This window comes from Dermochelys coriacea, chromosome 4, assembly GCF_009764565.3.
Source record: "Dermochelys coriacea isolate rDerCor1 chromosome 4, rDerCor1.pri.v4, whole genome shotgun sequence".
Classification (NCBI taxonomy): Eukaryota; Metazoa; Chordata; order Testudines; family Dermochelyidae; genus Dermochelys; species Dermochelys coriacea.
In genome coordinates, this window is record NC_050071.1 from 99968955 (window position 1) to 99994185 (window position 25231).

Sequence of the window (25231 nt, forward strand, 5' to 3'; positions counted from 1 at the left end):
GCCCTGGGCAACATTATTCGAGGTCTCAGACAATTCCCCACCACCACACCATGGAACTGCCTGAAACTTCTAGGACACGTGGCAGCTTGTATCTACGTAGTACAGTGTGCCAGACTCGGACTTCGACCTCTTCAGTCATGGCTGGCATCAGTGTATCAGCCAGACCCGGACACTTTGGACAGGATTGTAACCCTGCCTCGCCCTGTATTCAACTCCCATCTGTGGTGGCTCAACCCACAGGTAGTATGTGCAGGGGTCCCTTTCACCAGCTGTCAGCCATCCCTCTCGCTAGCGATGGACGCGTCAGACTTGGGCTGGGGGAGCACATTTGGGAGACCTCAGAACACAAGGCCTCTGGTCTCAGGTGGCTCTCGCTCTCCACATCAATGTCGGAGAGCTGAGAGGTACGCCTGGCATGCCAGACTTTCCGAGCACACCTAGCAGGCAGATGTGTATCAGTCATGACAGACAACACCATGGCGATGTTTTATATCAACAAACGGGAGATTTATGCTCATCTCCCCTGTGCCAGGAAGCCCTCATGCTGTGGAACTTCTGTGTAGAATACTTGATACACCTGCAAGCATCTTAACTCCCTGGAGTACAGAACGAGTTGGCAGACAATCTCAACAGGTTGTTCCACAGCCACGAGTGGTTCCTTTGCCCAAATGTCGTGAACTCAATCTTCCATCAGTGGGGTTTTCCCCAGATAGACCTGTTCACCACATGATGACACAGGAAGTGTCAGCAGTTCTGCTCCTTCCTGAATCACAGCCCGGGCTTCGCTGCATTCTTCCTCCTCCTATGGGAAAGCCATCTCCTATATGTGTTCCTGCCCATCCCTCTTGTTCACAAGGTGCTCCTTAAGATACGGAGGGAAGAAGATTCGATGATTCTGATAGCACCAGCCTGGTCCTGCAAACGTCTGTGGAAGCTTCAGTCACCTTGCCGCTCTTCCCGGACTTACTAACTCAGGATCATGGCCGTCTCCAACAGCCGAACCTAGAGTCGCTGCACCTCACGGCATGGAAGCTCCATGGCTGAACCCAGCGGAGCTCTCCTGCTCAGACTCGATTAGAGAAGTCCTCTGGGCAGTAGAAAGCCCTCCACCATGGCTACCTACCTTGTTAAGTGGAAGAGATTTTCAATCTGGTTGGCGCACATCATCCATCCCTGACACTCGCCTCTGTGCCACTTATATTAGATTATCTCCTCCACCTCAAGCAGCAGGGGCTGTTCATGTTGTCAATAAGGGTTCACTTGGATGCCATCTCTGCCTTTCATCCAGGTGCAGTGGGCTGCTCAGTCTTTGCCAACCCTATGGTCAGCCATTTCCTTAAAGGACTTGACAGGCTATACCCACACGTCCGGCAGCCTGTCCTGACATGGGACCTCAATCTGATCCTTTCCAGACTCATGGGACGGCCCTTTGAACCTTTGGCAACATGCTCCCTGCTCCATCTCTGATACGAGGTAGCATTTCTGGTAGTGATAACCGCAGCCAGGAGGGTGTCTGAGCTCAAGGCCCTGACTTCAGAGCCCCCTTACACTGTGTTCCATAAGAACAAGGTCCAGCTCAGTCCTCACCCAGCTTTCCTCCCGTCGGTTGTCTCCCAGTTTTGCCTCAACCAGGACATCTTTCTCCTGGTATTCTATCCTAAACTGCACTTGAGCGGCAGGGAGCAAAGACTTCATTCATTGGATGTCCACAGAGCACTAGCCTTCTACATCAAGAGAACGAAAACTTTCCGAAACTTGGTGCAGTTATTTGTGGCAGAGGCGGACAGAATGAAAGGTCATCCTTTTCCTATTCTCAACAGATTTCATCGTGGATCACATACTGCATCCGACAGTGCTACAACCAGAGGTGCCTGCTTCTTTGATCACTGCTCACTCCACCAGGGCTCAGGCCTCTTTGGTGGTGTTCTGGTTCCCACCCAGGAATTCTGCAGAACGGCAACGTGGTCCTCCATTCACACTTGCACCTTGCACTATGCAATCAGCCAGCAGGCCAGAGACAATGCGGCCTTTGGAAGAGCGGTGTTCAAATCAGTGGACGCCTCCGACCCCACCTCCTGAGCTTGGGCTTGAGAGTCACCTAATTGGAATAGACATGAACAAGCACTCGAAGAAAAAACAGTTACTTACCTTCTAGTAACTGTTCTTCGAGATATGATTGTCTATTCCAGTACCCAACCTTCTACCCCTCTGTCAGAGTAGCCGGCAAGAAGGAACTAAGGGAATAGCGGTTTGGCAGGGGTCTATGTTGAGCGTCATAAAGGCGTGACTCCAGGGCCCAGACTGACCCGACGGATGCTGCTATGGGAAAATTTTCTGGCTACCGTGCATGTGCGTGTGCATCCACCTGATTGGAATGGACAGGAACAACACATCTCGAAGAACAGGTATGAGAAGGTAAGTAATGGTGGGGTTTTTTGTTTTTGGGTTTTTTTTTGTTTTGTGGGGGGGGGGGTTGTATGCAGAATTTCCCCAGGAGTATTGGACAGAGACAAATGAACACATTGTGAACTTCTCACGTCCAAGCTTGGCATTCCAACTATAGGTTTTCTCCTGCTTCTGAAGTTTAGAGGGCATCTTGATGGACTAAATTCCCTTCCAACATTTTGGGGGTCTGACTGTTTCCCCATCTGTCTGAAGGTTTTATACTGCAAGCTATAACCATAGTATCTGAGAAACTTCCATGTAAAATCAGTAGCAATAGCGAAGTCCCTAGTGGACTTCATGATGTGTTTTGCCTTTTTAGGGTCAAAACACTGCATGGGGTAGATTTTTTTTTTTTGGGTGGGGGAGCTAGGAGGGGTTTGAGAATAAAAAAGGGTGTTTGTGTATCCCCTGCCTTCCTTGAAGAGGAGAATGCAGTTAATGGTTACAGAGAGGCAAAAGTTTGCTTCTCCACTCCTCTCAGCCTACCATGTATCTTCATCCGACAGCTGGAGGATCTGGTCTCTTAGGATTCTTTGCTACATTGCGTTCATTTACTAAGAATGTTCAACCTGTTTTCTATCTGTCTATCCAGGCACTGGACAATAGCTAATGTGACGCCAATTTTTTAAAAGGGCTACAGAGGTGATTCCGGCAATGACAGGCCGGTAAGCCTGACTTCAGTACTAGGCAAACTGGTTGAAACTATCATAAAGAACAAAATTGTCAGAGACATAGATAAACATAATCTGTTGAGGGAAAAGTCCAACATGGTTTTTGTAAAGGGAATCTACTAAAATCCTTTAAGGGGGTCAAACGTGGACAAGGGATATCGAGTGGATATAGTGTACTTAGATTTTCAGAAAGCCTTTGACAAAATCCCTCACCAAAGGCTCTTAAGCAAAGTAAGTTGTCATGGGATAAGAAGGAAGGTCCTCTCATGGAGTGATAACTGGTTAAAAGATAGGAAACAAAGAGTAGGAATAAATGGTCAGTTTTTAGAATGGAGAGAGGTAAATAGTGGTGTCCCCCAGGGGTCTGTACTGGGACCAGTCCTATTTAACATATTCATAAATGATCTGGAAATACTGTCAATATAGGACGTGAGGAGGGTTTTTTTGTTGGGAGTTTTGCTTGTCTTCTCAATGATGGTTCTGAAGGTAGTTACGGATATGTTTATGGAAACAGGCAAAGAGACGTAAGCTTTCATCAGCTGGAGGTGATGAATAGAATTTGGGCTTTCATGGAAGCCAACCATAAAGCTCTTTTTGACTAATTTTAGGTTCCCTTTTAGATTTGATAACTTGCAAAAGGCCCTTCAGTAGGGAGCTGGGTGATGGGGAAGTTAGCTGGTAGTTCTGTGAAGATTAGAGGAGGCTTAATCATTATAATACCGGGAGGTTTGGTAGCCAAACTGATTTTTTTTTTTTTAATTTGTTTTATCTGCTACACTTAAAGCTGGGTTCCACAATTCCAGGAAAAAGAAACAGCAATATTTTCATATCACCTTTTTAAAGCAATGGCACATTTTAATAACTGAGGAGCCACTTCATTATCATTCAAAATGGCATAGTGACAAAAGAATTACATTTAGTTAAATACAAAAATGTATTTCTAATTGTCAGCTCTGTAAACTCAGTCTGGGCTTTGAAAGTCAAGTGGGGTTCTTTCCTTCTTGTGCATTACTAGTAATAAAGTTCCCGTAGTCTAAATTAGATCCTCAAGATCTATGGTTCTGTCTTTCTATCTTTATTTCTCTGTTATATTTATGTGCCCTTTATTACCATGGTATCTGAGTGCTTCACACTCTAATATGCTTATCCTCACAATACCACTGTGAAGTGGGAAAAAACTGTTATCCCCATTTTACAGATCGTGAATTAAGGCACAGAGTAACTGTAACTTGCCCACGGTCACACTGGACATCTGTGGCAGAGTGGCAATGAACCTGTGTTTTAGACTAACGTCGTAGCCACTGGATCATCCTTCCTCAAAGGTTACGCCTTTTGCAACATCTTTGTCTCCAAACTGTGCCTTTATTTAAAACTGTACAACCCAATTGAATTCAGTAGGATTGCACAGGCATAATTAATTGGAATGTAGTAAACAATTTTGTTGACAATGCACAAGAGTGAATGGTGTCTAGCTCAGTTTCTGCTAGTTGTGCTAACAGGAATAAAAAGCAATGCACATTGATTTTTGTCACTTACGTAAACAGATACGAGTCTGAATACACACAAGTTACAGATCTGTTGAGTAAGTAGTCTTGGGTACAAAGCTGAGACCCTCACCCCCTCTCTGGCCTATTTACACTAAGTAAAAAGACCAGAGTGGCATAAAGGAACCCTCAAAGACTTGTATCTGCTTGGGGAAGGATTCTGCTATGGGTGTTGCAGAAGTCAAACGTAAGGTTGCCCTCTTGGGCCTTCTTTATTAACCCTTGCATGGGGGCAGAAGTGGAGCCACAGCACTTCAACCTATAGGGCAACCCCAGGCAACTGGCATGACTTAAAATAATGCTGCCTCAATTATACTGGAGCAGGATTGGGAGAGTGAAAAAGTGGCTTAGAGCTACCATAGCCACGCCTCTCCTCTGCCTAGGCCACACATTTTTTTCTGAGCCTAAGATTTATTCTGTGCTTTTGCCCATATTTGTGAGGACTTTTAATTTAAGAGTTGACTTAACAGTATCAAGTTCAACATACCTTTAAAAGTCATACGTCTATTCTGCAGCATGTCCTAACCAGGAAGTTATGTTAATGCTAATAATTAGGCAGTGAAATAACAGTGGATGATATTGCATCCTTTTAGAAAGCATTATTTAGTAATTATGAATGAAAGTAGAAAGTGGATTAAGTCTTTTTTTTTTTTCCTTTTCTTTAATTCTTAGATGGTAGTAAAAACCTTCATGGACATGGACCAGGACTCAGAAGATGAGAAACAGCAGTATCTCCCTTTAGCTTTGCATCTTGCATCTGAATTCTTCCTCAGGAATCCCAACAAAGATGTGCGTCTCCTTGTAGCATGTTGCTTGGCTGATATATTCCGAATCTATGCTCCAGAAGCGCCATATACATCCCATGATAAACTTAAGGTAAAATATCCTTTTAAAAGAAGCCCTTTTCCCCATCTAATTCTCTTGCAGTTGAACATACAATCAAAGGATCCAACACACACTTTATTATATTATCAAGTTTTTGAATATACTGACATTTAGGTTTATTAAAGAGACATTAATTAAGTACATACAATGAAATTAATTTGAATGAACTCATAATAGCAATGTCAGAGGATTATTATGTAAGTTTTTACATTTTATTTTACCCTTTTTGTTTTACAGGACATATTCTTGTTTATTACAAGACAGTTAAAAGGCTTGGAGGACACTAAGAGCCCCCAATTTAACCGATACTTTTACTTATTAGAGGTAATATAATTATTGGAACTTTTAATAGACCATATCTTCCCCATAATCCTATGAAGTGTAATCAGACTTTCCCTGTATGTGGCAGCCTGTTTAGGAATTCTTTGACATGCTGTAGAAATTATGATATCATGAATCAGGTAAAAGTTTGATTATTGCTTCTCTTATGTTATGGCTCAGTTTGACTTATTAACTATGTGCTGAGCACAGTGTTGCCCATAGTTTGAGGAACAAGATAATATTACTTTGTTTAAAATTTTGACTTTTGATCATGATTAGCCATGTCCGTAGGATTTTATATAAAAAATTACCAAGGGTCTCATTCTTTCAGGTGTGGTATTTGCGAGGCTTCATTCGTACTACAGTTTTTCCCATGTTAGGAAATTTTTTCAAACATAGGTTAAACTGCAAATATGATTATGCTGGTCATTAGGAAATGAATATAAATTTTGGCTAAGCTGATTTAAAAATCTATTTGCAAGACAAAAATGACTTTAAAATGGTTATGCCTTGTACATACCATCAGGCCATGACTCTGTGTAGAAACCATCTTGTAAAGTTTAAATTAAAAATTGCTTCATACCATGAGAGAGAAGATAGCATAGATGGATAGCCCACAAGCATGGCTATACTAGCTGAATTTACAAGTTGTATCAATCTGCTTTTGCATATCTGAAATCAGGTGAGTCCCTTAATTAGTTTTCATCATGATTTGTTGTTTTTATTTGCATTATAGGGTCCCATTGTGCTAGGCACTAATACAAACATAAAGTCCCTGTCCCAAAGAGCTTGCAGTCTTAAGTTGTATAGTGTGACTTTTCTTTTATATTTTAGCTAGCAAAATTTAGACTTATGTGACTTAGTTAAAGGTTGTAATTCTGTTATTGTGAGTTTTATTATTTTGTTTGTTTTTTTTTATAGAATTTAGCATGGGTTAAATCTTACAACATCTGCTTTGAGTTGGAAGATTGCAATGAAATTTTTATTCAGCTTTTTAGGACTCTCTTTTCAGTCATCAAGTAAGTTGAATTATTTTAATATATATTATCAAAATATCCTTGGTTTTTGAACTTTTGTCTGTGTAGACTGAGTTGTTCTTTCAGTATGTAAATACTCATAGATTATAATAGAACTAGTTTTCAAAAAGGACATTTTGTGGACAGCAAATAGCAAAACAGTATCTATAATATTTCATTATACGTATGCTCTGTCTAAAAATTGCTTGATGACACTAGAAATAATAATACCCTGCTCAGATTCAGATTATTTTTATTTTGTATGTGTCCTGAGATTTATATAACTGAGGCAGACCAATTGAAGTAATATATTCAGAGGTCGTAAATGTGGAAAATATGGGTCAGTGAAAGGTGAACAGTCTTACTTGTTCATCCATTTATTCCTTAAAATACTGCTAGGACGTGAATTTTCTTGACCACTTGGGTGTCTGGAAGTTTAATTTAAATCACCTTTTTTATCTTTTTAGCAATAGCCACAACCAGAAGGTACAAATGCACATGCTGGATTTGATGAGTTCTATCATCATGGAGGGTGATGGAGTAACTCAAGAGCTTCTGGACTCCATTCTCATTAACCTCATTCCTGCACACAAGGTCTGCAAAGTAAAATACAGTGACAATATATAAAAATGTGTTTCAGCACAACCATGGTATTTGTTTTTTTCCTTTGTCATGTTACATTTCCCTGTCTTTGGACATTCTGTACCATCCATCACAGCCGTCATTTTTCCAGCCTTGCAGCAATCGATTGAAAACTCCCTTTTGGGAACCCGTTAATGTCATTGCTAAACTATATGTAAAGTTTTCACCACTGACTGACTTAGGGTATGTCTTCACTACCCACCGGATCGGTGGGCAGCGATCAATCCAGCGGGGATCAATTTATCGTGTCTAGTCTAGACGTGATAAGTCAACCCCCGAGCGCTCTCCCGTCGACTCCTGTACTCTAGCGCCACGAGAGGTGAAGTCGACGGGGAAGTGGCAGCAGTCGACTCCCCGCGGTGAAGACACCACGGTAAGTCGATCTAAGGATGTTGGCATAACTTAGATCCATTTCCCCACCCTCCCCAGTGTAGACCAGGGCTTAGTCTACATGCTACCCCAAGAGTTGCTCACTGGAAGAGCAAGACTAAGACAAGTCTCTTGCAGGCTAGTTTAGTATGCTGCTGAACTATCATTTTAAAACTTACGTTTTAATATTTTATTGAAAAGATGTGGCATATTTTGATTGTTATGCAAATGAATGATGGTAGCAGGGCTTACCTCATCAGGACCTGCTGTTTGCCCTAGTTTACATTGTCAATCAAACTCTCCTCAGCGAATGATTTTCCATTAACTCTTCCCTTCTGGAGATTGGTTTATTAACAGAACATTTAACTCACAGCAGGACTTCCAACCTTCTTCCATGGGTTCAGTAGTTCTTTCCAGCCTGCTCTGGGCTCAGTAGTTTTTCAGTCTTTCAATGTCCATGTAGCCCTCCCTCTGATGCTTCAGAATCTTTTATATAAGCCTTTCCCGGCTGAGGGTTCTTTCCCTCTTAGCCTACTTTCCTACAGGTGTCTTAGATAAGGCTTTTTTAAGATTTGGTAATTTTTTGCTGCTGTTCTTCATAAGTGCTTGTGTGTTCTTCAGCAACAAATTGAAGAAAAATTCTCTTCAAAGAAATCCGGAAAAAATTACCTTATTCTAAAATGGCTGCCATCTGTTGTTCTCAATGGGACTGTGGCTCTAGAGTAAACTTACCAAAGATGGCCACTGCCATTCATCTGTTCTTCACAGTGCTCCTTTACACCTCATGACTGCACAAGGGGCTACCATGTTCTGTGAGGGCAGTTTGGCTTCACTCCTGCAGGCATAATGAGAAGTGCTCATCATGTGGGCTCATCCTTGTGGAGAATGATGAGATGATGGCTTGTGGCCTCAGACTTATTTAGAACAATAAGAGTTAGCTATTTTGAAAGTGGGCATGCTTTTATAAGTTTGTCTGAAGAAGACTTTGTTTTCCATCCTCTCTTGACGGATTAACTTTGTTATGAAAAATAACAGCAAAAATGGCAATCCTAAATATATAACTTTTAAAAAGCACCTTGTGCCAGATTGACTCATGAAGGAGAACTGGGAGAAGGGTGCAGGGGGATGTGGGGAACAGGATATGGAAAGCAGGAGATAGGGGGAAATTGGAGTGTACACTTTGCCTGATCACTGCTGGTTTGCATCAAGAGAGCAGTACAAAACCTTACTTGAGAAGCTAGACAGAGTATACTGGTGAATCTGATCGTAAAAGATAAAATATTTTATTTCAAGTTGATAGTATATACCTTCAGATCATTAGTAGTAATACATGATAGCAGTCCGTTGGGTTTCTTGTTTACTGTTCATGTATGAAATTATTGATTTTTAGAAAGCCAGGAAATTCCCAGGTAAAAATTACCTTAGTATGGAGTTAAAGCTAAGAGTAGTGTGAGTAATGTAGGATAAAATTAATTACTGAAATGTTTTAATTATTCCCAAATTAAGCATTACTAATCCAGGAAACTTAGAATTAATTTTAAATTTTAAATTAAAATATGTTTAGACATAGAAATGTACAGTTAGGGCACCTAAACAACTATAACTCTGTCCTGTAGTGAAATCAGATTTTTTATTTTTCTCCCCCTAATGATTTTAAAAGTAATTTCAATCTAATCTGGGACTACAAACACGGTTATGCATTAATCATAACTGCATACTTATTGCATGTTGTCAAAAGAAATGGAAGCTTAAGGCATTAAGACAAATTGGAAAATAGAATTGGAATCCATGCCACACATTAATTTAATATTCTGTAGAAGATATTTGAATGTTTTCTTTTTATTTATAAAATTGTCTATGGGCAATAGATCTACCTATTGAGCAATGCAAGGAAACCAACTTTATTTTTGTCCATGATTTATTCTGTGAAAAAAAATTCTACAATACTTTTAGCTTTTGATACTCCTGAGTCACATGGCAGATTTTCTAAACCTTGTATAAATGTTGCTACAAGATACATTCTGTGTGTCAGAAAGTTTGCATATTTTAGGCAGTAGTGCAACTTTCCTCACAGGAAACATTATCAAAGGCCTTGTGAAGATAAGGGATGCTTATCCAGTAGTTTAAAAATATACTGCAAAATTCTTCTGTCTGATCTAGATCTTCACTGCAGTAATTATGTTCTGCCTTCAGAGAATTCCCTAATTCTGCGCATGATTATATTAATTGTCTGACCATAGGTATGTAAATTAGAGGCAAACTAGCAAAAGTGTAGTTTGTTCTCTTGCACAGAACATTTTATAATATTTCAAAATATATGCAAAGCAACTGAACAATAATAATTCTGTTACTGCAGAGTAAGGGTACTGAATAGGGCCTGCTTATTATTATTTTAATGGAAGTTCTGCTCATGGGTGGAGAGCAGAAATTTTGTATTTCTTTGTGTTATGTCCCATTGTGGTATATGTTACAGGCTCGTTCACATGGTATAAGATTCTACTTGCAGATCAGTTCTTTGTTTCAAAACTTTAGTATTCACATACTTACAAAGCAAATAACTTAAATGGGACAGTTACTGCAGGAAAAATGGGATAAAAATATATTTATACCTGAGCATGAAATATAGTGTTATTCCTACATTGCGTCCAGCTTTTTTCTTCCTTAATCTGTTAAGTAGGCTTAATAAATATAAATGTGATAAATCATGTCAAGAGTGCAAAGTAGTTAGTAGTAGTAGTTTGGTTTTTTTTTTTTTTTTTGAGGTCTCGTATCAAGCTGCTCATTAATGTTAATTCACTGACTATCAAGGTGGTGTACTCCAGGCCCACATACATTCAGTTGCTCTGAAAATAGGAGAAAGCACACTATGGTTTTAACTGTATAATGTGTAGCAGATCAATATATTTTTAAGTTTGTAATGTAACAATATAGTAGAAATTTGTTTTTTGATAAAGTAAGTTTTTTTTTTTTGAGTAATAAATTTTATATTGTTTTTCCTCTCTCTAGTGTATAATCTCTAGGGATGCTAAGATTATCACTAAACTATGAAATAATGAGACATTGCAAGGTTTGCATTGGAGTGCGTCTCCTCCCCCCTCCCCCCCTTTCTTAGAGTTGAAGGGATGCCAACATGGTAGCCCCTTGTGCAGTCATGAGGTGTAAAGGAGCACTGTGAAGAAGAGATTTTACAGGTTGTTTCATCTCTCCTGTTGATTTTATAGGGTTTCTTGAGTTAGGGAGGGACTGACTTCATTGGGGAACAGTAAAACTGAATAGACACAAGTGCTGTCAAATGTTCAGTAAACAAATGTAAAAGAATAGGGGTAAAATAGTGTTTTGCTAAGTCTTTCAGTTACATGTGTTTTTTGTAACAGGTCACAATTTTCAGACTAATGATTCTTATAGAGACAATATCCCTTTAACATCTAAGTTAACAAAACTCTTTGTATGGGGTCTAGGTGGGTTAAAAGCTTTTATTCGCTTTTTAAAATTTTGCAAGGTAGTCTCCTTTGGGCCTGAAATTTTTCATGCCTAAACTCAGCTCAAAGGTGAACTTTGAAAATTCCATCTTATCATGGAAACTGAGCGGTATAGTGCCTTTGCTAGGTTTGAAAATATTTTGAGTATAGAATTATAATAATTTGGAAAATGCCCCATAGAAAAATCCTTTCAGGTTTACAAGGTTGAAAATTATCCCTCTGCGGAAAACTTGCACAAGGCTGATCCTCTTCACAAGGGTGAAGAGGCACACTTTTACCACAAGTGTGCACTTGAAAATTAAGTGCTCAAAACACAGCCTTAAGATTTTATGCTAGAACAGTTTTCCACCATATGGCTAATTTGGTGTTTGTTAGTTACCAAAGTGGGAAGAACATGAAATGGAAAAAAAAAATTAATTTTAAGCATGGCAACTACACTCAATTACAAGTATGTTGAGTTCTTAGTGGAGGAATGAGGGATGTTTAGCTTCTGGTTAAGTTCTATTTTGAAGTGTCTGAAATGTTTTTAGCATATTCTAAATCTGGAGCTGTGTAATTAAATTAACATTATAGACCTTCAGTCGTTTTGAGAATAAGTAAGATTGGTTTTATAAAAAGAAAAGGAGTACTTGTGGCACCTTAGAGACTAACAAATTTATTAGAGCATAAGCTTTCGTGAGCTACAGCTCACTTCATCGGATGCATTTGGTGGAAAAAACAGAGGAGAGATTTATATACACAAACACAGAGAACATGAAACAATGGGTTTATCATACACACTGTAAGGAGAGTGATCACTTAAGATAAGCCATCACCAACAGCAGGGGGGGGAAAGGAGGAAAACCTTTCATGGTGACAAGCAGGTAGGCTAATTCCAGCAGTTAACAAGAATATCAGAGGAACAGTGGGGGGTAGGGTGGGAGGGAGAAATACCATGGGGAAATAGTTTTACTTTGTGTAATGACTCATCCATTCCCAGTCTCTATTCAGCCTAAGTTAATTGTATCCAGTTTGCAAATTAATTCCAATTCAGCAATCTCTCGTTGGAGTCTGTTTTTGAAGCTTTTTCGTTGAAGTATAGCCACTCTTAGGTCTGTGATCGAGTGACCAGAGAGATTGAAGTGTTCTCCAACTGATTTTTGAATGTTATAATTCTTGACGTCTGATTTGTGTCCATTCATTCTTTTACGTAGAGACTGTCCAGTTTGGCCAATGTACATGGCAGAGGGGCATTGCTGGCACATGATGGCATATATCACATTGGTAGATGCGCAGGTGAACGAGCCTCTGATAGTGTGGCTGATGTGATTAGGCCCTATGATGGTATCCCCTGAATAGATATGTGGACAGAGTTGGCAACGGGCTTTGTTGCAAGGATAGGTTCCTGGGTTAGTGGTTCTGTTGTGTGGTGTGTGGTTGCTGGTGAGTATTTGCTTCAGATTGGGGGGCTGTCTGTAAGCAAGGACTGGTCTGTCTCCCAAGATCTGAGAGAGCGATGGCTCGTCCATCAGGATAGGTTGTAGATCCTTGATGATGCGTTGGAGAGGTTTTAGTTGGGGGCTGAAGGTGATGGCTAGTGGCGTTCTGTTGTTTTCTTTGTTGGGCCTGTCCTGTAGTAGGTGACTTCTGGGTACTCTTCTGGCTCTGTCAATCTGTTTCTTCACTTCAGCAGGTGGTATTGTAGTTGTAGGAATGCATGATAGAGATCTTGTAGGTGTTTGTCTCTGTCTGAGGGGTTGGAGCAAATGCGGTTATATCGTAGCGCTTGGCTGTAGACAATGGATCGAGTGGTATGATCTGGATGGCTACAGAAATACCATGGGGAAATAGTTTTACTTTATTCGAGTCATTACACAAAGTAAAACTATTTCCCCATGGTATTTCTCCCCCCCACCCCACCCCCCACTGTTCCTCTGATATTCTTGTTAACTGCTGGAATTAGCCTACCTGCTTGTCACCATGGAAGGTTTTCCTCCTTTCCCCCCCCTGCTGTGGGTGATGGCTTATCTTAAGTGATCACTCTCCTTACAGTGTGTATGATAAACCCATTGTTTCATGTTCTCTGTGTGTGTGTATATAAATCTCTCCTCTGTTTTTTCCACCAAATGCATCCGATGAAGTGAGCTGTAGCTCACGAAAGCTTATGCTCTAATAAATTGTTAGTCTCTAAGGTGCCACAAGTACTCCTTTTCTTTTTGCGAATACAGACTAACACGGCTGCTACTCTGAAACCAGACCTAAGAGTGGCTATCCTTCAACAAAAAAGCTTCAAAAACAGACTCCAACGAGAGATTGCTGAATTGGAATTAATTTGCAAACTGGATACAATTAACTTAGGCTTGAATAGAGACTGGGAATGGATGAGTCATTACACAGAGTAAAACTATTTCCCCATGGTATTTCTCCCTCCCACCCTACCCCCCACTGTTCCTCTGATATTCTTAGGTTTCAGAGTAGCAGCCGTGTTAGTCTGTATTCTCAAAAAGAAAAGGAGTACTTGTGTCACCTTAGAGACTAACAAATTTATTAGAGCATAAGCTTGTAAATGCATCCGATGAAGTGAGCTGTAGCTCACGAAAGCTTATGCTCTAATAAATTTGTTAGTCTCTAAGGTGCCACAAGTACTCCTTTTCTTTCTGATATTCTTGTTAACTGCTGGAATTAGCCTACCTGCTTGTCACCATGAAAGGTTTTCCTCCTTCCGCCCCCTGCTGTTGGTGATGGCTTATCTTAAGTGATCGCTCTCCTTACAGTGTGTATGATAAACCCATTGTTTCATGTTCTCTGTGTGTGTGTATATAAATCTCTCCTCTGTTTTTTCCACCAAATGCATCCGATGAAGTGAGCTGTAGCTCACGAAAGCTTATGCTCTAATAAATTTGTTAGTCTCTAAGGTGCCACAAGTACTCCTTTTCTTTTTGCGAATACAGACTAACACGGCTGCTACTCTGAAACCATTGGTTTTATAAGATCCCTTTCTAAAAACATGTTCATGGTTTTGTTTAAAAGAAAAAAAAATTAAGATGCCTTTTAAAGTAAACTGTATCCCTTTTAAATTTGATTTTTCTCCTTTTTTTTATTCCAGAACCTTAATAAACAAGCATTTGATCTTGCAAAAGTCTTGTTGAAAAGGACTGTCCAGACTATTGAACCATGTATCGCCAATGTATGTAACATTAATATGCGTTAATATACTCTCTATATAAGTCCAGTTACCTAATAATTGTTTGTTTGAAGTAGTCAATACTATAAGAAGTACGTTTTGTAACACAATCACAAAATATTATCCTTATTTTCAAATTAAGGTAAATGTTTAAAAAAAAAATTTGGTATCTATTAATTTCCATGTTAAAGAAATAGGTCAGGAGTTTGAAGCTTTTAGAAGCCTAATAAGTGAAGAAATCACTTAACTTTATCCAGGTAGGTCTAAAGTTAAGCATCTAACTCCACATTGTAAAAAATAAGTGGCCTGACTTTCAAATGTACCAAGCACCCAAGACTTCTGTTTAAATCAAGGGAGTTGTGAATGCTCCATACCTTTTGAAAATCTGAATTTTTTTTAATTTATTGCCTAGTTTTAGGCTTAAATGTATAAAACTATGTGACTTCTTTACTTATTGTAATATGCTGTACGTGGTTAAGATACTGATGCTTCAAAAAAGTCTAGAAAAAAATGTAACACAGTTTAGGCAGTCTTTTTTTTTTTATTCTTAGTAGTAATACTCTATTAGCACTTGCAGCATTTCCCCTAGGATTGCCGACTTTCTGATTTGCAGAAAACTGAACACCCTTGCCCCGCCCATTTCCCAAGGCCCCTCCCCTGCTCCCTCCATTCCCTCCCTCCCTCTGTCACTCGCTGTCCCCCACCTTGGCTCACTCGCTCATTTTCACTGGGCTGGGACAGGGGATTGGGGGGCAGGAGGAAGTGAGGGCTATAGCTGGGGGTGTGGGCTCTGGGGCTGGGGATGAGGGGTAGGGGGCTCAGGGCTGGGGCATGGGGTTGGAGTGTGGGGGGGGGGTGAGGGCTCTGTCTGGGACTGCAGGCTCTGGGGTGGGGCTGAGGGGCTTAGGGTGCAGGAGCGGGCTCCAGGCTGGGGCCAAGGGGTTCAGAGTGCAGGATGGGGTGTGGGATACAGGCTCTGGGAGGGAGTTTGAGTACAGGAGGGGGCTCAGGGCTGGGGCATGGGGTTGGGATGCAGGAGGGGGCTCAGGGCTGGGGCAGGAGGTTGGGGCATGGGCTCTGGGCAGCATTTACCTCGGGCAGCTCCTGAAGTGGCCAGCATGTCCCTGTGATCCCTAGGTGCGGGGGCTGCCAGGGAGGCTCTGCGTACTACCCCTGTCCCGAGCACTGGCTCTGCAGCTCCCATTGGCCAGGAATTGTGGAGTTGGTGCTTGGGGCGGGGACAGCATGTGGAGCCTCTCTGGGCTCCCTGTACCTAGGGGCTGCAGGGACGTGCCGGCTGCTTCCAGAAACCACGTGGAACCAGGGTAGGCAGGGGAGCCTCCTTAGCCCCGCTACGCCACTGACTGGACTTTTAACTGCCCGGTCAACAGTGCTGACTGGAGCTGCCAGGATCTCTTTTTGACTGGGTGTTCTGGTCGAAAACCAGATGCCTGGCAACCCTAGTTTCCCCCCTTCTGGGTGTTTTTTACAAATATTGACTAATCCTGTAGCAGCGCTGTGAGGTATGTAAGCATTAGCCCCATTTTACAGATGAACAGTAGAACCTGTGGCAGAGAAATGAAATCATTTAGATCTTTTTTTTTCTGATTAGTTATAGTTTAATCTAAAATAGTTAATTCTATTTAATATATATATCATAAGGTTATGTAATCAGTATTGCCAACCCCAAACATTTTAAAAAATATATTTTTAAAAAATAATAAAATTTGGGTTCTTTTTATTTGCCTCTCAGTTTTTGAGCACTTAGGGTTCAAGTTTCTTTCCCCTCCCCAAGCAATCATGAGGGCTGGAAATTTAAAAACAATATTCCTATATAACCTGACTCCAGGAGATGGGGTTTAAGAAAAACACCAAATATCACAAGACCCATGATAAAATCATGAGTGTTGACAACACTATAACACCATGCAATTCTTTAAGAATGAGTAGAGGTTGATAAAGTCCTTGCATGCTTGGCAATGAAAATTAGGAAGAAAAAAAATTGAGTACACCAGATGTTTCCTTAACCTTTTTAAATGAAATTTTGAGGGATGATCATGAATTTTAAGTTAACAATTATTTTGCTGCATATTGATATTTAGTTTTATTAGATTATGGAATGTTATGCTTGTTTTATCATAGGTATTTGCTTTTTAATGTACCAGATTCACATGAATGAATTAATTATGAAAGTCAGATAAATTGAATTATAATAAAAATACTGACTTTTGGACTTTCTGGGCCCAAAACCATACCACTGCAGGCAAACTCCTATTGATTTAATAATGGGTGTGTTATTGGTCCCATTGTGTTAGAATTAGTGTGTGTGGTACATGATCAGTAGAATACTTTTAAAAACCATAAAACTTCAATACTTGCATGAACAAGAAAAGTCTTCAAAGAATAACAGAATTTTTGTTTGTTTGTTTTGTGGTTGTGTGTGTTGTTAGTTTTTTAACCAGGTTCTGGTACTGGGAAAGTCTTCAGTAAGTGACTTGTCAGAACATGTATTTGATCTGATACAAGAGCTTTTTGCCATAGATCCTCACTTATTGCTGTCCGTCATGCCACAGCTTGAGTTCAAACTGAAGGTAGGATACAGTGAAGTTCTTGAATTTAATACAAGTAAATGAGGAGTATGAAGTTGGGAGCCACAGACTTAAGAACTATTTCATTATTTCAGTTGATAACTTGAACACCAGCACTTTTACACTTTGCTGTTATTTTAATTTGATTAAATAAAGGGAATAGATAGAATTATGAACAGACTTGTTAAAATGGAAAACCTGAAGGTCTGTCTTAACGCACTCCCCACCCCCAAAAAAAAACCCCACACGTTATTTTCTTCTGTAATAACAATAATGATGAACTCACTTGATATTGATGTGAATGTTATAAGTACTTGTGTTTGGGATTCTTTTTTGAGTCTTGGTCCTGTGTGTCTTTCACTGTGGATATGCGTACGCTCATTGCACCTCAGACCAGAAGATTCTTGCTGATGTTGTCTGTTGGTCCACACCTGTGCTCATGCTTTGATTAGAGAGTATAAGGGGTGGGACAGACCTTGAGGAAACTTCCTCCAGCTCTGAGGCTCCTGGGAGTTGGAGAGTCATGGGTATAGAGGCTCATGGTGGGGAGGGGGCAGGCAGAGGACAGGCACTTCTGTGTCTAGGTGACTTCAAGTGAGCTATCTCTCCTTCAAGAAGGCCCCTGGGAGGAAGTGGGTGTAGGGGCTCATGGGTTGGGGGGCATGCAGTTGGTGGGTGGGAGGCACCTGAGAAGGGAAGAGGAGGGTCAGGTGGGGGTAGCAGAGCATGACCAGTGGCCAGTTTTTCTGTGCCTTGGAGGTGGCTGTTTATAACTTTTAATATAAATTGAGGATCATGTTATTGTCTTGTGTGGAGTAGTGGGATGATATAAAAATGGTTATTTGTGTTGTTAATTTTCAAATCTGCCACCTCTGAGCCTGGGTGGTTCCGTTAACAGAGGTGAGCCCAAAGGGGATTGTGGCATGAAAAACTTTGCTATGGGGTATGGGACTCCAGTTATGCCCAGGATTCTGGGCTTCAAGAATTGTCTCCTGCCCCTGGTTAGTGATGTCCACGAAAGGTACCTCTAGTGCCTTGAAATAGCTCGTATGTCCTCTAAATGCAGTATCTGTTGCTCCTTCCTGCCCTGAACCTATCAACCATGGGAGTTTAGAGTTAGGAAACACCACCTGGAGAATGCGGACCCCTTAGACATAGTCTGCAGACCCCCTGGGGTTGGTGGACCCCCTCATTTGAAAACCACTGCCCTCCACCCTTGAGATCAGATGACTCTCAGCACCCAGTGCTGGAAAGCTCGAAAGCCCATTGAGGTCACCACAGGCTTCAAAGACTGAGATCATTTCCACTTCGGCACAATTGGCAGAAGCAGGCCCATTGGTAATGAGCAAAGAGAGTCATGAGCCTAGACCAATACGACCTCCATTACTGGCGAAGGACGGATGACCGACCCATACACCATCAGCATCAACGAGAGAGAGAGGGCGCCACATGGTAGCACTGTGGAGGACATCACCATCCTGCCAGATCTGGAATCTCCCATCTTATCAGAACCAGTCTTTACAGGGGAAATCCAGACACTGTCAGTCCACAAAGGTTATGAAAGAAGCTGGTCTCCTACTCCCTCTACCAGTCTAGCTATTTTCTCATCGATGATTCCAACGGCACCACCTTTGGAGATGGAGCCCACATTTTGTTCATCAGGCAATTCTGATATGAAAGGAGGACTGTCATAACCTTCTCCCACTGGAGGTTCATATGTTGGAATTATTCTTATTCTTATTAATACAGGGTATCACCACAACATCAATTTAACCATAAATTCCTCTATTAAATTCAAAGGCTGAATGGTATTTATACAGCTGCTCCAAACTTGCCTTGAATGCCTAAGCAATCATTATACCTATTATAGTAATGTGCAGTCATAAGTAGTATCAGACACTTACAACAGGACTAGACCTATGAGCTCAAATCCACGTTGGCTGGCTCCAGCTTGGATAAGCAGACGCTAGCAGTGAACCATCTAAGAACTTGCTCTTTTATATCTTATCTATTGGACCCTACATGGCTATAGTCACTACTTTGTGAATTCCTTTCTTTGCTAAAACCATTTATAACCACCCATATAATTGGGGCCTCGTCTCAAAGATTTTTTCTCTTATCTTATCAGTTATCTTGCAGGTCCAGTTTTTCAATTAAGCCACATTCCAAATCCAGTGTTTTCAGTATAGTGTGCCATATTTCAAGGCCTTTCAGTGACTGCTAAACACATTTTACATAAACTGCAAAGCATATATTTTCTTTAGCCAGACTAATTTAACTCTTTGTATGATCCTACACCATGATAGGTGCAAGCCACTATCCGTGCAGAGTGCTTCCCTTTGGTCTGGCAGCAGCACTTAGAATGTTTACAAAAGTGCTTTCAGTAATCGCAGCACACTTCTGACATGACAGTTCTATTGTCTGTCCATACCTAGATTATTGACTTCTGATAGGAAAGTCTCATTAGGAGGTACGTGAACCTACAGACTATTAGACTTCATTAAAGATACTGTAGATGTGATCATGGGCAAAACTTACCTCCCTGTGGGCAGGTTTCAATCTGTGAACATTCTGATCAACTGGTTCAGAAAGAGCCCCCAAAAAAGGGTTCGGTCATGCCTTATCCTCCAGGTTCACATAACTTCTTGCGTCTATATGACACCATTTGAGAAGGCTCTGACTTCACGGTCCACAAGAAAATGCTGTATGTGCCAAGCAGGCACAGTATGGACAAATTATTTATGCTTCCTCCCAGAGTATGAGACTGTCTGGCTTAGTGGCAGGACAGGGAACAGGTATGTGTAGTTCCTTTTGCTCCACCACCTCCTGAGAAGACGTGAATTATGGATATTTCCCTTGTAGGCTGGGGTGCTCGTCTGGATGAACACACAGCTCGGGGAACATGCAAGTCCAGGATGCATAAATCTTCTGGAACTGAGAGCAGTCTGAAAGGCCTGCAAGCAATACAATATTATTCATTCATACCCATGTATTCCGGTGCTGTCAGACAATATGTCAAATATATTTTATGTAAACAAGCAAGGGGGAGCAAGATCTACGCCCCTTGGCATAGTGACCTGTGGAACTGGTGTATTTGTCATCAGATTACCTTATTAGCAGTTCATCTTCTGGAAATACAGAATACCCTAGCGAACAGTATCATAGGATAATTCTCAATGGAACATGAACAGGAGATCTACAACTCAGTAGTGAAAGACATATTCCTGTAATGGAGATATCTCCATCTTTGAATCTGCTTGCATTACAGAACAAGAAATGCACAATGTACTGCTCCAGGGGAGCACACAATCAGACTCCAGGGGATGAGATATTTGATGTAAGCCATTCTCCCACTCTCATTCTGACCTCAAATTCTCAGAAAAACCTAGCAGGACAAAATAGTGATTAGCCTCATCACTCTCAGGTGGCCAAGACAGTTCTAGTTCCCCCTCCTCCTCTGTCTTTCATCCTGTCCACCACTCTTTCTCAGACCACCTCACACAGGACAAGGGCAAGATCAGGCATCCAAATCTGAAGCTACTCATCTCATGGCTTAGTCGATAGGTGTCAAACTTAGAACAGAAATATCCAATAGCTGTTAAAGTCGTGCTTAACAACAGCAGGAAGGAATCCACCAGAAGGTATTACTTAGCTGAGTGGTAAAGATTCTCTATTTGGGCTCAGTGTCACCAAATATCTTCAGAGGAGATGGACATTCCCACTATTTTAAACTGACTATTCACCTAGAAAACCTCTGTTCTTTCCCTTAGCTCCCTGAAAGGCTTGCTCAGAACCTTCCCTCCAATAACTAGACCTGCTCTGACATGGGATTTCAACTTGTTCCTTTCAGCTCTAGCTAAGCTACCATTTGAAGCATTAGCAACATGCTTACTTTCTCATTTATCTTCTTGATGGCCATCACTTCGGCTAGAAGGCTAGGCGAACCTGTGGCCCTTGTGGCCTATGCACAAAGTACCATTTTCCATATGGATAACATTTCATGGAGACTGCACCGTAAGTTCATCACCAGTGTTATCTTGGACTTCTATATGAATTAGACTGTATGCTTGCTTGTGTTTTTTCCTGAGCCGCAGACCACCAATGAGAAGCAGATATTCCATTCTCTGGACATGCATTGGGCGTTGGCTTTCTGTCTTCAGAAAACAAAACCCTTAAGGAGATCACTAGGCTATTTGTGGTTCTGGCAGAATGTATGAAAGGACAAGAGGTATCCGAGTGGATTTTGGGCTGCATCTTGCTCTGTTACCGGTTATTTGATACACTCTGTACAGTGGAGGAGCAAGCCACTCTGCCACAGCAAAAGCCACTTTGGTAGCTTTGCTTCAGGAGGTGCCTCTCCTTGACATATGTAAAGCAGCCATGCGGAGTTCTATTCAGACTTTCACGAGACAGTGCCCTGGTGCAAGACTCTGCAGTTGACGCATTCTTTGGGTCCTGCAGTCATCCATCCTCCATCTTGAGTATTGCTTGTCAATCACCGAGTGGAATACATATAGGGACCAGTACTAGAAGAAGAAAGAAAAGTTACTTACCTTGTAGTAACTGGAGTTGTTAGAGATGCATGTTTCCTATCTGTATTCCACTACTTGCTCTTCTTCCCCTCTGCTTCGGATCATAGACTTGATTCACATTAGAGAAGGAACTGGAGAGGTGGTTGATCCACACCACCCCTTCTGCCTTTGGATCGGAGCACGAGGAGAGGAAGAGCATGGGTGCTGACCAAAGGATACTGCTAGTAAGAATCTTCCTGCCTTAGGGACATAGAACTCATATGTACCCAGAATGGAATACAGCTAGGGACTGCACATCTTAAACAAATCATTACTGTAAGGTAAGTAACCTTGCTTTTCAACTGTAATAGTCTAGCTAGTTAATACTAATTTATTTTTGTTTTATCTAACTGAGCATACGATGACTTTTTCAAGAGCTGTATGCAAAATTTTCCATGGAACTGGATAGGTAGAGAGTTTGCTCTTTGTGAGCAAGGACTTTTCATTTAGTGTAGTCAGTAAGAGGTTGCAATTTAACTTTACTATGTGGAGGAAAAGAGTGTGGAGAAAGTGGGCTGATAAGTAGACAAAGGGTAGGGAAAACTGAAACAAAGTATATGGTATGTTAACAAAATTTTTGTAGCACGATAAGTATTTCTAAGTTACTTATCAGTCTTATAACCAGTTAGAAAGTTACCTGACTTATCATGAAAATCCTGAGTAGCAGCTGGGGAATAGCTTATTCATCCTGTTTTTTAATTGTCAACATAAAATCTGTCTGTGTTGAAATTATGAGCACCTTAGGGCAGGTGGTGTGCCTTCTTTTATGTGTTTGGAAAGCACCTTCCCCCATTGTGGATACAACTGGAAATAAATATTAAATTGTGATTGTCAGAGAATAAGCACCGAGCTGCTAATGATTTTCAATAGGATTTTGGTACCTAACTTCCCTTTGAAAATTGCAGCCTAAATATCTCCTGCTTTGATGATAATCATCTTTTTCACGTCAACATTTAATTTAATAAATGTCTCAAACTTTTCCACATTATATTTGTTAAAATACATTTTAAAATAAAAATAAACTACATCATTGACTATAAAAAGGACGTTTAAAATTACTGGAGTTATGTAGTACATAAACTACTGCATGTGTATTTTTCTTTCTAAATGAAAGATTACTTGTTTGGAAGTGGACAGCTATCCATTCAGTGAATTTTGTATGTTGGTTTAGTAGGTAACAGAGTGTTTGCTGTCATTTTTGTCTGATGGTCCTAATGTTACATGACTAGAGTTAAAGAAAATCTGAGTATCATTATGGAACAAAGATACAATCTTATTTTTTGCTTGAAAAACAAATTTCAATTTCATATAATTGAAAACCACCTTTCTTGCTTTATAGCTATCATCCGTATGGCTGAAGCTGACTGGATGAGACTCTCTAGAGTGTTAGTGGAGCTGTGTAATCTGTTAAATTTTGCTATTGAGCAATAGAGGTCTAAATGTGCAGTTTAAAAAAAATGCTTAAAAATGTAATACACTACTGTTAGGAAAAAAAATTACAGATTTGTTGAATTTTTTTTAAAGTTCTCTATCAGTTAGTCTGTTTACCGTTTTTTTGTCCCTGATTCAGGAAGGTACTTAAGCACATACCTAATTTTATCCATGTAAGGCAGTACATTTGAAGTAATTAGGACTACTCATTCTTAAAGTTAGGCATATGCTGAAGTACCTTACAGAAGTGTGATCTTTCTGAGTATATTACTCACACTTATATAAATAGTCTTTGGTAGGACATATTCAGAGATGTCTAGATTCCACTATACGATAAACCTATACCAGTAATTCATTTCTATAATCTATATCATTAAAACCTTCATAAAGTACAAAATAACCAAGTTATATTAACAATGAAAAACAGATTAGTGTCCAATTTTAACTGTGTTAAATGAAATTTAAGAATTGGAGAAATTTTATTTAATTAAATTAAAATAAATATTTTAACATAGTAACTCATTGTTGGGGGATGGAGGGGTGAGGGGGTAGAGAGGAATTCTGCATTGTAACCAGTACAAATATGAGAAGTCATAATTTCCTTTATAGCTGTATTTGGACAGTTAACGATTTAATGGTTTATCTGTTTCTTTTTGGTTTTAGAGTAATGATGGAGAAGAGCGTTTGGCTGTTGTTCGACTTCTAGCTAAACTATTTGGCTCTAAAGATTCTGATCTCGCAACACAAAATCGTCCTCTTTGGCAGTGCTTTCTTGGACGGTGAGAAAACATACAGACCAACTTCAGAATTTTTATTTTTTACAATTGCTAAGTATTCCTAATAGTGCTGTTATTAAGAAACACTTTTTTCCAGCATTTCCTGTGTTTTCAAAATCTATAGTTAATTTGTTTTTTATTTGGGCAGGAAGATTTGATATGCATTGTATTTGAACTTTCAGAAAGCCTTTGACAAAGTACCTAACTAAAGGCTCTTAAACATACCAAACTGTCATGGGATAACAGGGAGGGTTGTCTCTTGGAGCAGTCACTGGTTAAAAGACAGGAAACAAAGGATAGGAATAAATGGTCAGTTTTCGGAATGGAGAGACTAAATAGCCTTGTCCTCCAGGGAGCAGTACTGGGACCAGTGCTGTTCAACATATAGTCATAGATGATCTGGAAAGAGGGGTAAATAATGAGGTGGCAAATTTTGCAGACATTACAAAATGACTGAAGATCGTTAAGTTCAAAGCAGATTGTGAAAAGTTACAAAGGGATTTCACAAAACTGGGTGACTGGATAACAAAATGGCAGATGAAATTCAGTGTTGATCAATGCAAAGTAATGCATATTGGAAAACATAATCCCAACTATACATATAAAATGATGGGGTCTAAATTAGCTGTTAACTCCAAGGTCTTTCTTGAGTGGTATTGTGGATAGTTCTCTGAAAACATCTGTTCTTCTTCGAGTGCTTGCTCATGTTGATTCCTTCTAGTTATGTGCACGCCCGCGTGCACAGTTGTCGGAGACTTTTGCTGTTTTGAAGAGCCTGGGAGAATCTGACATAAGAGAAGTGTTGCATCTGTAAGAACTTTCGTCCCAGGACACAGAAAGAACGCAAAACTCACTTGAGGGCCCTCCTCATGGAGACTGCTCTATGTCCGGCCTCGCAACCAGCCCAGCCAGATACAACACCCAATACTTCAGCCTCGGTGTTCAGTACACCCCAGCACTGGGCTTGTCCTGCCACTGGTCTCCTTCGCTGGTACCTAAGAAGAAGGCTAAAAAGAGGGACCCGACGCCGAGCAAGCCGGATCAAGGGGCATTGGGCAAAGCACCCTGCTCGGGCTGCCCACCCACACAAGAGCTGCAAGGGGGATCTGCCCCAGGGAGTACCACCCCCCCCTCAGGGACCCGCCACCGACTCTGGGGAGTGGTAGTGGACCCAGGCTGATGGCACAGGTGACGCTCTCTCAATTCCCGGCGGCCGGAGAGCAGGAAGCGCTCCCGCCGCAACTGGTGCTGCGTGCTGGACCTGCTAAGGCTCTCTGTGAGGGTAAGCCTGCCATGAGGGTCTTGCACAAGACAAGTGAGCGCCATCGGT

At 40.8% G+C, this 25231-nt stretch overlaps 1 protein-coding gene across 1 annotated transcript in view; it reads left to right on the top strand.

The window, feature by feature from the left end:
- Positions 1 to 25231, top strand: part of PDS5A (PDS5 cohesin associated factor A) — a 183707-nt gene that overhangs the window by 71953 nt on the left and 86523 nt on the right. The window contains 7 exon segments of the mRNA XM_038399415.2: positions 5333 to 5536; positions 5783 to 5869; positions 6788 to 6885; positions 7350 to 7476; positions 14458 to 14538; positions 16986 to 17126; positions 23789 to 23904. Coding sequence (XP_038255343.1) covers positions 5333 to 5536; positions 5783 to 5869; positions 6788 to 6885; positions 7350 to 7476; positions 14458 to 14538; positions 16986 to 17126; positions 23789 to 23904 — 854 coding nt within the window.